The sequence below is a fragment of the Elgaria multicarinata genome, chromosome 1 (genome assembly GCF_023053635.1).
Source record: "Elgaria multicarinata webbii isolate HBS135686 ecotype San Diego chromosome 1, rElgMul1.1.pri, whole genome shotgun sequence".
Lineage (NCBI taxonomy): Eukaryota > Metazoa > Chordata > Lepidosauria > Squamata > Anguidae > Elgaria > Elgaria multicarinata.
Window position 1 is genome coordinate 1,340,550 of NC_086171.1, and position 13,253 is coordinate 1,353,802.

The following is a 13,253-nucleotide window of genomic DNA, read 5'->3' on the forward strand; positions in this document are numbered from 1 at the left end:
GTTTTTAACTGTGTATATTTACTGTTTTATACTATATGCTTTTATCTGTACGCCGCCCTGAGATGTTATTGATATAGGGCAGGATATCAATGTTTAAAATAAATAAATAATAAATAAATACATTTATTTTCATTCCGCATCCACCCCAGGGAGGGGAACATACAGCCACACGCTGCTTGTTTTTTAAAGAAGGCATTTCTCTACCACCAGCCACACTGGACCTTCCAAGGTCAGCTTCCTCAGCCCACGGCTTCTGCCTTTTCTTCCCTTCCTAATCGTAAGCGTGCTTAGTAAGCAGCATTTGTGTCCTTTCAAACGTCCGTACAGGACAAAGGTCAGCCTCCCCCAACCTGGTCCTTCCAGATGTGTTGGAGTATAACTCCCATCATTCCGTATCCAGCACATCGGAAGCCCCATCAGGTAGGTGAGGCTGGTGTGGCACCCTGGCTGTGGAACGAGCTCCCCAGAGAGGTCCACCTGATGCCTACACTGTATTCCTTTCGTCACCAGATGAAGACCTTTTTATTCTCTCAGTATTTTAACAACTAATTTTAACTTACATTTAAATTTTACTGTTTTAATTCTGTTTTTTAATCTTATATCAACTTCTGCTGCGTGGTTTTATCCTGGTTATGCTTTTTATACTGTATTTTGTATTTGTGTTTATAGATTGTTGGTTGTTTTATTATGTTCTTCACGGTTTTAATTTTTGTGAACCGCCCAGAGAGCTTCGGCTATTGGGCAGTATAAAACTGTAATAAATAAATAAATAAATAAATAAAATACAACTGAGAGGCTGGACAAGAACTTTGCCTGTGGGCAGAGCTCACAACCACGGAAGGAAGAGAAACCAAAGCACAATTCACAGATATTTTAATTAAACCACCGTCTCCTGGCACAAATTATAGGAGGCTTAAAAATAAGGTCCAGTTCTCAAGTTATGGACACCCCCATATTAATGCACTCTAGGTGTCGCTTGCCACATCGCAGGCCGAGTGGCCACAACGCAAGTAGCCTGTGCAAATCTACCCTTCCTTGGAAGAAACTCTATTCTCTCTGTAGTAAGTGTGCTTTAAGATTTATCGATTGGTTTGTTTTCATTCATTCATTTCAACGTTTTATGAGCCAGCCAGGACGACAGGCAGTTAAAATCCCAGGCTGAGGTTTAAAAGAAACGCAGGAGCTCAGGGTTACTTAGGGAAGTGGCTCTCCTTGGGGTAGCAGCACTCATGACAAGAGGTGGGTGCAAAGTTTGGGCAAGGCCAGAACCCTGGGCATTTCCAACGCTGTGCTGGACAGGGCAGAAGGACATACGGGCAACCAACCCTGAAATCCTGAGTTGCCATTGGGAGTCTTCATGCCACTCTGCCCTCCAGACATGTTCAGTTGTGAGTGTGGTGTTATGGAAGAGTTGTGCTGGATTACTATTCCCATATTTCCCTAAAAAGAGATGCTTTTGGCCTACTCTGGAGTAGGGAAAGGTTGATGCAGCAGGTCAGCCCAGCCCTTCCGTCTCTGCCCCCCCCCCCCACACACACACAGCACCAACCCCGCAGTCTGCATCCAGTGGACCCCACAAGACTTGCACGCCATAATGGTGAGGAGGGGACAAGATCCCGTGTGCTACTTCTCGGGGCGGGGGGGGGGGGGGAGGCAAAACCTCGCCCCACTCCAGTCTCCAAAACGGACTACCCAAAGGCAAAACGTAGCCAGTTGTGTCTCAAGCCACATCCGCCCCCGGCCGGCCCTACCGGGCCTCTACTTTGACAACCGGCGCTGCGCCTTGCGAAGGGCCCTCCTTGTGCACCCTCTGGTGCTTGGTGAGGTGGTGCTTCTGCACAAAGCGCTTGCCGCACTCCGCGCAGAGGTAGGGCTTCTCCCCCGTGTGGTAGCGCTGGTGCCTCACCAGGTTGGGCTTCTGGCTGAAGCTCTTCCCACACTCGCCGCACTGGTAGGGCCGCTCGCCGGTGTGGATCCGCTGGTGGATGGTGAGAGCCGACCAGGAGACAAAGCCTTTCCCGCACTCGTTGCAGATGTACTGCTTCTGCTCGGGGGCGGGGGGCCTGGGCACCGCCGGCTTCCAGAAGACCCCCTTCTTTGTTTGGGACAGGGCCAGCGGCCGGGTGCCCGGTTCCACGATCAGGACCGGCTGCCCGTCCACGTCGCTCGGTTGGTCCGAGAGATCGGGCTGCTGGAAGATGTCCGGCCCGCCGGCCATCGAGTCCCCCAGTGCCTCAAGGCCCTCCGGCCGGCCGAGGGATAGGCAGCCCGGCTCCTCTGCCAGGGTCTCCGCCCCAGCGTGGCCAGACCTCTGGTGCCCCGTGAGCGCCCCCTTGGTGGGGAAGGTCTGGCCGCAGGCGTGGCACTGGAAGCCCTTCTCCGCCAGGTGCGTGCGCTGGTGCTTGACCAGGTGCTGCTTCTGGGTGAAGCCTTTCCCGCACTCGGGGCAGGCGTGCGGCCTCTCGCCGCTGTGATACCGGAGGTGCCGCAGGAGGTTGGGCTTCTGGGTGAAGCTTTTCCCGCACTCGGCGCAGGGGAAGGGCTTCTCCCCGGTGTGGATGCGCTGGTGGATGCTGAGGGACGACCACCAGGTGAAGCCCTTGCCACACGCGCTGCAAATGAACTTCTTCACCCCGCGCCTCCGCCCCTTGGGCCGCGCCACCCAGCTCAGGCCGGCGGCCCGGGCCTCCTCCCGCTGCCGCGCTGCCGTCTCCTTGTAGGCCTTCTTGAGCTCGTGGAACACCCGCTGGCGGCGGCGGGTGTGGGCCCGGCGGTGGAGCCGCAGCACGGCCCTGTTGCCGAAGCTGCGCTGGCACTCGGGGCAGGCGTGGGGGCCGGGCCGGGGCCGGGCGTGGGCCCGCTGGTGCCTGGCCAGGTGCTGCTTCTGCCGGAAGCGCCGGCCGCACGTGGAGCACCGGAAGGGCCGCTCCCCCGTGTGGCTGCGCAGGTGGCACAGCAGGTTGGGCTTCTGGCTGAAGCGCCGGCCGCACGTTCGGCACGTGAAGGGCTTCTCCCCCGTGTGGACCCTCTTGTGGACGTTCAGCGAGGACCGCCACGCAAAGCCCTTGCCGCACTCCTGGCACGTGAAGCCCCCTTCCACAGCGCAGACCCACGGCCGGGCCACTTTGCCCGCCGCTGCCGCCTCTTCCTGCACCCTGCCGGCCCCCACGCCCTCCCCTTGCTTGCCGTTCTCGCCCAAACCCCGTCTGCCAGGGACCTCTTCCTCCAGTGGAGGCCCTGCCAGCGTCTGCCGGTTCCTCGCCGCTTTGTGCCACCGGGGAAGAGGACTTCTCCTTCTCGCCCGCTGGAAAGGGCCTTCTCTTCCCGCATGCCTTTCGGTGGCTCCATTTGGTCTCTTGAGCTCTTCTTCTTCGGGAGAACTTTCCTCCTTGATCTTGGCCAAGAGCAGGACATCTGCAGGATCAAAGGCAGGGCAGAGTCAGAGGCGGCCCATGCTTTGCTTTTAAAGGGACGACCTTTTCACATAATTCACCATCCCACGATGTAGTGGGGGGGGGGGGCACCAGCTTAGATGACTTGAAAAGGGAACCTGTCAGATTTGCAAGGTAAAGGTCTATCAATAGCTATGAGTTAAAACGGAGGCAAGATATTCAGAGGACATTTACTTCTGAATGCTGCTGGGTGAGGGGGGGGGGCGGGGGGGAGAGATGCACACAAAGAGGGGGGAAAACCACAGGATGCTATAGGGAAATTTCATTATACAAAAGCCCGATGCGTTTCGGACTCTTGGGGTTTTTTAGGCCTTCTCCAGGGGTTTGTTATAAAGCCTGCAGAAATTATTAACAACAAATCATCGTCATCACAAGACGATTTGTTGTTAATAATTTCTGCAGACTGTGGGGGGAGCATAGCTCAGTGGTAGAAGCCCCTCTTTTGCATGCACAAGGTCCCACATTCAATCCTTGACAACATCTCCAGGTAGAGCCGGGGGGGGGGGGTGGCGGGGGACACCCTGCCCGAAACCCTGGACAGCTACTGCCAGTCAGTGTTGACAACATTGGGCTAGATGGACCAAGGGTCAGGCTCCGTACAGAGCAGCACACCGCGGTCCTGTGCTGTGTTCCAAGTGTTGAGGGAGAAGGCTCTGGCCTTCGGGCGTTTCCCCTCACCACGGGGGGGGGGGCTCTTTACTGACTCTTAAGCCCCCATGACGATCTTCCAACCCAGGGTCCAGCGAATGGACGGGGGGCACCGGATGCTGGAGCCCTGCTAAAGTCAGGCAGGTGTGAAGTTGCTCAGTAATTGAGATCAGAGTCCCAAGGATAGACATGTGAGGACATACGGGCAGCCATGCTGGATCGGACCAAAAGCTTCTCTGGTCCTCAGTCCTGCTTCCCAGATGTCCCAATGGGAAGTCCCACACTAGTGGGACTTCCACTAGAGGCCTCCCACACTAGAGGCCTTCAAGAGGCAGCTGGACAAGCATCTGTCGGGGATGCTTTAGGGTGGATTCCTGCATTGAGCAGGGGGTTGGACTCGATGGCCTTGTGGGCCCCTTCCTACTCTGCTATTCTGTGATTCTACGATTCTAAGTCCATAAGCAGGACACAAGCACAAATCATCTTATGCGAACTGCCCAGAGAGCTTCAGCTATGGGGCGGTATATAAATGCAATAAATGAAATAAACAGCGCCCTCCAAAACTGTGCACCCCAGCAACTGCCTTCAATACAGGAGGTTAGATATAGCCAGGATTGATAGCCATATCCTTCATCAATTCGTTTAATCCCCTTTGAAAGCTGGCCACGTAACTACACGCTGTGCAAAGAAGTTCTTCCCTTTTATCTGTCCTAATTAGAAAATATATATTTTTAAACAAATCTGCAGCTCTTTCCTGAGCCCTCAGCGTTAAGCCACTCACTGGCAGATACTAGGGCTGTGCACTGCCTCGGATCTGAACCCCGAATCCGAGGCAGATCGGGGTGATTCGGACACTTCCGTACCAGATCCGAGGCGGTTCGGGCGAAGTCCGAGGAAGCGAAGCCAATTGGCTCCGAAGCTTCGGGCCGCCTCAGTGCTTCAGAGGTGGCCCCACCAGTCTTCTTAACCAGCCTCTGCCGTCCGCTGCCGCCGCCACCCTTACATCCAACAGCTTCCGGTCTTATGTGTCAGCAGCAGTGGAAGCTGCCAGACACAAAGACCGGAGCGGCGGCAGGCGGCAGAGCAGGTAAGTGGGGCTTACCTGGTGCCTCTGCCATCCACGACGGCGGGCGGTAGAGGCACCAGGTAAGTGGGGAGAATTTTCTGGGTGCCGGCTGCACAGCCAGCACCCAGAAAAATCTGAGTCGCATTGGAGGGCCTGAATTTCGCCTCAGCTTCGGCACTGAGGCTGGCCTGGAAACCCCGAGGTAAATCAGGGCTGCTTCAGGGGCTCCAGATCAGCCTCCGAGGTGGATCAGGGGGTCCCAGCACAGCCCTAACGGATACCAACTGTTTTGCATGCAGGGTCTGCACACATGGAAGAGGAGAAATGTCTAGCAAGCAGCACTCCTGAGAAAAAGGCAGAGATGTGGCAGTGGCACCGTTGGTCAGCCATGGGAAGGTGTGACCTAAAGAACTGATTCTATTACAGACGGCATCAAGAGGGTGATTTTCTAGAGTCAACTAATAAGGATCTTCACAGATGGCCCATGCAGAGTGCAACTGATGTGTTGTTGTTGCTTATATGGCCACTAGGGAGAGCCCTGCTGGGTCAGGCCAGAGGCCCATCGAGGGCAGTTATTCTGCCTTCACACATGTCAACTGTGTGTCCCCGGCTCAAGGAAATAGCTCTGTTTCAAGCATACTGGGTTTTCTTTGCATTCAAACCATAATAGGATCCATTTGAAGCACAGGAAGGCTCAAATGCTAGAGTTCCCATCTAGCATGCAAGAGGTTTATACAATCATAGAATAGCAGGGTTGGAAGGGGCCTCTAAGGCCATCAAGTCCAACCCCCCGCTCAGTGCAGGAATCCACTTTAAAACACCCCTAGCAGATGGCTGTCCAGCTGCCTTCTGAAGGCCTCTAATGTGGGAGAACCCACAATCTCCAAAGGTAATCAGTTCCACTGTTGTACTGATCGAACAGTCAGGACGTTTTTCCTGATGTCCAGCCGGAATCTGGCTTTCTGTCACTTGAGCCCATTATTCCGTGTCCTGTACTCTGGGAGGATCGAGAAGAGATCCTGGCCCCATGAGAGCCAATGTCTGGGTTCAATGTCTGTTTTCTCAAGTGCAGCCCGCTCCTGGACCCCAGATTTTGAGGAGGGTCTGAAGCTCAGCAATACTGAGAATAAAAGGAAAAGGAATTGAGAATAAAACTGCCAGTATCATGGTGCCTTTATACAAATCTATGATGCGACCACACTTAGAATACTGTGTACAGTTCTGGTCACCACACCTAAAAAGAAGATATTATAGAGCTGGAAAAAGAGCAGAGAAGGGCACTAAAAATGATCCAAGGACTGGAGCTTCTCCCCTATGAGGGAAAGTTACAACAGCTGGAACTGTTTAGCTTGGAAAAAGGAGGCTCAGGGGAGACATGACAGAGGTGGACAAAACTATGCGTGGCGCAGAGAATGTGGATAGAGAGACATTTTTCTCCCTCTCTCAAAATACTGGAATCATAGGACCATAGAATAGTAGAGTTGGAAGGGGCCTATAAGGCCATCGAGTCCAACCCCCAAGAATCCAAAGGGGTCATCCCATGAAGCTGATTGGTGGGAGATCTAGGAGGATATACACCATGTATACACCAGTTGCTGTTGATCAAGGACCCGTCGTTTTATGGGTCCCTGATCAACAGCTGGTTGGCTTCTGTGTGAACAGAATGCTGGACTAGATGGACCCTTGGTCTGATCCAGCCTCAGCGCATACTCAGTGGTAGTAGACAGAGCACCACGGCCATGCTGGCTGCGGGATGATGGCAGTTGTAGTCCAACACACCTGGAGGGCACCAGGTTGGGGGAGGCTGCAAGAGGAACGCGAAAGCTCCTTGTTCCCTTTTGCCTTCCTAGGTGCCTTTCGGACGGCAACACATACCTGAGCGGAGGTTCTGGGAGCCTTCGTTTTCTCCTGAATCTCTCGCCCTGCGGAGGCCTCTCTCTCCCCTCGGCTCCATCCTTTGCAACTCCCTAAACCTGGAAAATACAGAAATGGTCTTCAACATGAGGGATAGGGGCAGAGAGAGAGGCGGCGGCACTAAGGCGCTCGTCCACTCTCTTCCATCCCATCCAACAATGGTGCAGTGGTACATTTTGACCTGCAGGCCCTCGCCCCCCACAGTCCCCACAGCCCCCTCCCCACAGAAGAGCCCAAAATTGCAGGCAGCTGTGCTGATCCACATCGAGAAACCAATCATGGCACTTTCCCTCTCGGCCAGGAGCAGCCCTTTGAAAAGCAAATGGGTCCTAATTATCGTGGTAATTGCTTACCCAAAAATTTAGCAGAGTGCGAATAGCAGCAGCAGCGTGGAGCTGGAAATGGTTTCAGCTTGGAGTTAGGAACAAAAAGAAGCACTCACGGTCTTTGGTCAGTAAGAAACTTTACTGACACTAAATAAATTACTTACAGAATAAATGGTCATATATACAGTCCTTTCACCAACAGTACAGCAGTGTAGCAGCAGTAATATCAGCAGTAATATATCAGCAGTAAGATCATGTCAGCAGTATAACAGCAGCAGTAAGAAGCCTTACAACATGGACTTCTTAAATACACTTTTCTCCTTGGCCCAATTAACCAATAGTCTCTTCATCTTGTACTTCTCGTACCGCACGTAGGCCAGGGAAGAATCTGCTTCATACTGGACTTCTCCTGGCAGAGACAATCTGGCCAAGGACATCTTTTTAACTCTTTAGAGTCCTTTTCCTTCTGTGGGTAAAAACCTAACCCCAACACTAATTGCCCATTCAAGAGCAGGCCACCCCAGAATGCTTTGCATCGAAATAGTGGGGGGGGGGGATAGACAGCTGCTGGGAAAGTCCATTTCTCCCCCAGCTACTGTCAGGATTGCAGCTCAGCTCCAAGGGGAACAGGGAAGCCTGAGAGTGGGGGGGGGGGAGGCAGATGAGGTCAGCATCCCTGCTAATCAAAACATGCTGCCTGTGTCCCTGGCTGCACCTGGCTGCACTACGCCACCACCGCTCTTTAACACAGGAAAGGAACACCTGGGGTGGGGATGGAGGGAAAGAAGCCAAGGTAAAACAGGCAGCAAGGGCACATCCAGTGAAGAGCAGACCTTGGGAGAGAGCCTGCAATTGTCCCGTTCCAGGAGGGAAGAGATCTAGAACTCTGGGCTTAAAAATCTGAATTCCACAAAGAAGAGGAATGCGAGCCTGAAAAGGCCGTCTGGCCTAGGAAAAGGCCTGTTCACGTGATGGGTTGAAGGACGGCGTGAGACTCTGGCTACCCTCAGTGACACCTGGCCCAGCGGCTGCGCTCAGCCCTCCCTCGACACACGCGAGCACCACCGACTCAGCTTGCATTGCAGCAGCGCTGCTGAGAAGACCCAGGAAGGAGAGGCAGGTCCAGAGCCTCCCCCCTGCATTGCATGCTGGGAACGAAAGAATCATAGAATCATAGAATAGCAGAGTTGGAAGGGGCCTACAAGGCCATCGAGTCCAACCCCCTGCTCAATGCAGGAATCCACCCTAAAGCATCCCTGACAGATGGTTGTCCAGCTGCCTCTTGAATGCCTCTAGTGTGGGAGAGCCCACAACCTCCCTAGGTAGCTGATTCCACTGTCGCACTGCTCTAACAGTCAGGAAGTTTTTCCTGATGTCCAGCCGGAATCTGGCTTCCTTTAACTTGAGCCCGTTATTCCGTGTCCTGCACTCTGGGAGAATCGAGAAGAGATCCTGGCCCTCCTCTGGGTGACAACCTTTTAAGTATTTGAAGAGTGCTATCATGTCTCCCCTCAATCTTCTCTTCTCCAGACTAAACATGCCCAGTTCTTTCAGTCTCTCTTCATAGGGCTTTGTTTCTAGACCTCTGATCATCCTCGTTGCCCTCTTCTGAACACGCTCCAGCTTGTCTGCGTCCTTCTTGAATTGTGGAGCCCAGAACTGGACGCAATACTCTAGATGAGGCCAAACCAGGGCCGAATAGAGAGGAACCAGTACCTCACGTGATTTGGAAGCTATACTTCTATTAATGCAGCCCAAAATAGCATTTGCCTTTCTTGCAGCCATATCGCACTGTTGGCTCATATTCAGCTTGTGATCTACAACAATTCCAAGATCTTTCTCATTTGTAGTATTGCTGAGCCAAGTGTCCCCCATCTTGTAACTGTGCATTTGGTTTCTATTCCCTAAATGTAGAACTTGGCATTTATCCCTATTAAATTTCATTCTGTTGTTTTCAGCCCAGCACTCCAGCCTATCAAGATCACTTTGAAGTTTGTTTCTGTCTTCCAGGGTATTAGCTATCCCACCCAATTTGGTGTCATCTGCAAATTTGATCAGCGTGGCCGGTGGGCAGAGTGTCCGGTGGGCAGAGTGTCTCAAAATACACCTACGGTGTTAGGCAGAGGGGAGATTTAGAAGCAGAGGACAACAGGTTGGGTCCCGATTTGGCCATACCTTAGAGCAGACCCATGAAGATCAACAGGATTTAAGTTAGCCGTGATTTCAACAGGTCTTCTCCTCTGAAGTATGGCTAAACCTGGATCCAGCCCATTGTGTGGGAGAAGGTGGGTTGGAGAGTCTGGGGGTTTCCAAAGCCGGGGCTAGAGATGCAAAGCAGATGTGGAACGAGATGGAGGATCCATCTCAGGACTTCTGCAGAGAAGGTGGAGCAGTCAGAGCAGTGAGGGAGACAGGGAAATCTAGCAGCAGGGCTCTGGACCCACAAGAGAGGGAGGAAGAAAGGGGAACTGTGGGGGCCACAGGGCCAGTCCAAAAGGAAGAGGTTGCCATAGGAGCTGCAGCAGTCAGTACTGAGGTCAGGGGCTGGGTTCTACCACCAGTGATGTACGAGTGTCATAGAATCATAGAATAGCAGAGTTGGAAGGGGCCTCTAAGGCCATCGAGTCCAACCCCCTGTTCAATGCAGGAACCCACCTTAAAGCATCTCTGGCAGATGGTTGTCCAGCTGCCTCTTGAAGGCCTCTAGTGTGGGAGAGCCCACAACCTCCCTAGGTCATTGGTTCCATTGTCGTACTGCTCTAACAGTCAGGAAGTTTTTCCTGATGTCCAGCTGGAATCTGGCTTCCTTTAACTTGAGCCTGTTATTCCGTGTCCTGCACTCTAGGAGGATTAGAATCATAGAATAGCAGAGTTGGAAGGGGCCTACAAGGCCATCAAGTCCAACCCACGGCCTCCTCTGCCACCGCCGTACGAGAGCCACAGCCTGTATCCCTCCGCGCCCAGCAATTTGCACCGTTCCGGGCTCAAGATGACCTGGTGATCCGGAGGAGGTCGCAGAAAGGATGGAATGAGTCTGACCTGGACGTGGCTTATGAAAAGAAGCCACCCCACTCCCTTGGCTATGAGAGAGGAGACGCTCACGTGGGCCTTCGCCAGAGCGCGGCGGGGCTGCCGCTGGCGCCCTGGAGGGAATCCAGTTTAAATTATACTGTTTTAACTCTGTATTTTAACCTTATATCAATTGTGCTACGTGGTTTTATCCTGGTTGTGCTTTTTATATTGTATTTTGTATTTGTATTTTTAACTTGTTGGTTGTTTTTATGATGGTTTTAATTTTTGTGAACCGCCCAGAGAGCTTCGGCTATTGGGCGGTATAAAAATGTAATAAATAAATAAATAAATAAATAAAAAACCCTGCTCAATGCAGGAATCCACCCTAAAGCATCCCTGATCCACCTAGGGTGGATCAAAGTGCAGGCGCTCGTCATGACGGTCCCCATAGACACCTCACTCCCCCAAGGAGAGTCCTAAAATTCAGGCTGCTGCGTTGGTCCATATCAACAAGCCACTTCCAGCTGCTTCCACCTCCACCAGGAGCAGCTCCTTGGTTAAGCCAAGGGCTCTTCATTGCCCCTTCCGGCTCAAAAGCTACCCAAAATTCTTTGCATCAACACAAGGGAAAATATAACATTGCTGGGAAAATTCATTCCCACACACACACACACAGCTACTCTGGAACCGGGAGGTCTGATGGGCTGGCAGGTGATGTCAGCATCCCTGCCAATAAAAAATAGTGCCTGAGTCCATGGGGGGGGGTGTTGCTAAGGGGCCCAGAGCTGGGAAGAGTTGCAGCCTTCTCACCCACCGCCTCACTGGAGGCTCTGCACCATTCAGACCAGAGTGCCGGGCAGAAATGCAACAGATGTGAAAGCCTCACCAGCTGGATTCCTGCCCAGCTGCCCTTGACCCACCAAAAACAGAGAGAGGTTTCCAAGAACTACAGACTGCCAATTCCATTTAAGAAGATAAGAAGAGCCCTGATGCTGGTTCAGACCAAGGGTCCATCTAGTCCAGCACTCTGTTCCCACAGTGGCCAACCAGCCATTGGCCTGGGATGAACAAGCAGGACACGGTGCCACAGCACCCTCCCGCCCATGTTCCCCAGCAACTGGTGCACACAGGCTGGCTGCCTCAAATACTGGAGATAGCACACAGCCATCAGGGCTAGTAGACATGGATAGCCTTTGCCTCCTCCAGGGATTTATCCAAGCCCTTTTTAAAGCCATCCCAATTGGTGGCCATCACCCCATCTTGTGGTGCAGTGATTTCCACTTCACTGATCCCTTTCTGACCCAAGGCTCATTGCAGCAGCAACAGCTGTCCCCTGCAGCCCTCCCAGAGTGCCGGACAGACGCTTCCCTGGGCCGTTTTGCTCACAAAGGCTCCCAGCTCAGATAATGGCAGCCGGCACCATTAACTCATCTCTTGCTGGTCCAGCCACCACCTCTGGGCTCTTGTACTTTCAACATCTTCAGAACTGGAAGAAATAATAATAATAATAATAATAATAATAATAATAATAATAGAAGAATAGCTTCCAAATAACGTGAGGTCCTGGTTCCTCTCTATTCAGCCCTGGTTAGGCCTCATCTAGAGTATTGCGTCCAGTTCTGGGCTCCACAATTCAAGAAGGACGCAGACAAGCTGGAGCGTGTTCAGAGGAGGGCAACCAGGATGATCAGAGGTCTAGAAACAAAGCCCTATGAAGAGAGACTGAAAGAACTGGGCATGTTTAGCCTGGAGAAGAGAAGATTGAGGGGAGACATGATAGCACTCTTCAAATACTTAAAAGGTTGTCACACAGAGGAGGGCCAGGATCTCTTCTCGATCCTCCCAGAGTGCAGGACACGGAATAACGGGCTCAAGTTAAAGGAAGCCAGATTCCGGCTGGACATCAGGAAAAACTTCCTGTTAGAGCAGTACGACAAAGGAATCAGTTACCTAGGGAAGTTGTGGGCTCTCCCACACTAGAGGCATTCAAGAGGCAGCTGGACAACCACCTGTCAGAGATGCTTTAGGGTGGATTCCTGCATTGAGCAGGGGGTTGGACTTGATGGCCTTGTAGGCCCCTTCCAACTCTGCTATTCTATGATTCTATGGTTCTATGAAATTCAGCAGGTGCAGCTACATTATCCAGTATGGAGAAGATGTGATGGGAAGGCCTTCCCCGATGGATTTTGCTCACCATGGAGGTATTAAAAAGGCACCAGCACCCTGCCGGAGTCAAGGAGATACCCTGGCCAAGATATACAACCCACAGGGCAGGTGGGCGTTGCATGCACTGGCCCTTTTAACAGCCTGTGGAAAAGAGGGAATTCTGGCAGGCGGGGCTTTTCTCACAGGGCTGCATTTGTGGGAAGGACGGCATCTGCACCGAGGTCTGTCCCCAGGAGGGGAAGGGAAGGGAAGGCCCAGCTGACTTCCTTGATGTCTTTGCTGTGCCAGAGTAGAAAGGCTGCGAGTGTGTGGGCAGAGACCAGCTTCTCTCCTGTGCCTAGATTTGTACATGTGCAATACAAGTTCTTGGGGGTATGGGGATACCAAGTCCTCTTGTCTGCCTCCTGAAGAATCTGTACAACGAACGAGTAGCAACGGTAAGAACAGACCACGGAACAACGGACTGGTTTAAGATTGGGAAAGGAGTACGGCAGGGCTGTATACTCTCACCCTACCTATTCAACTTGTATGCAGAACACATCATGCGACGTGCTGGGCTTGACGAATCCAAGGCTGGAGTTAAAATCGCAGGAAGAAACATTAACAATCTCAGATATGCAGATGACACCACTTTGATGGCTGAAAGCGAGGAGGAGCTGAGGAGCCTTA

General features: G+C 52.5%; 2 protein-coding genes across 2 annotated transcripts in view; both read right to left on the minus strand.

Annotated features, from left to right (window-relative positions):
- The window catches only part of LOC134395683 (GTPase IMAP family member 5-like), a 195,036-nt gene that overhangs the window by 176,168 nt on the left and 5,615 nt on the right, over positions 1-13,253 (minus strand). The window lies entirely within an intron of this gene.
- Positions 1,715-13,253, minus strand: part of ZNF775 (zinc finger protein 775) — a 28,834-nt gene continuing 17,295 nt past the window's right edge. The window contains exon 6 of the mRNA XM_063147568.1: positions 1,715-3,414. Coding sequence (XP_063003638.1) covers positions 1,748-3,414 — 1,667 coding nt within the window. The 3' untranslated portion in view covers positions 1,715-1,747. The remainder of the gene's footprint in view (positions 3,415-13,253) is intronic.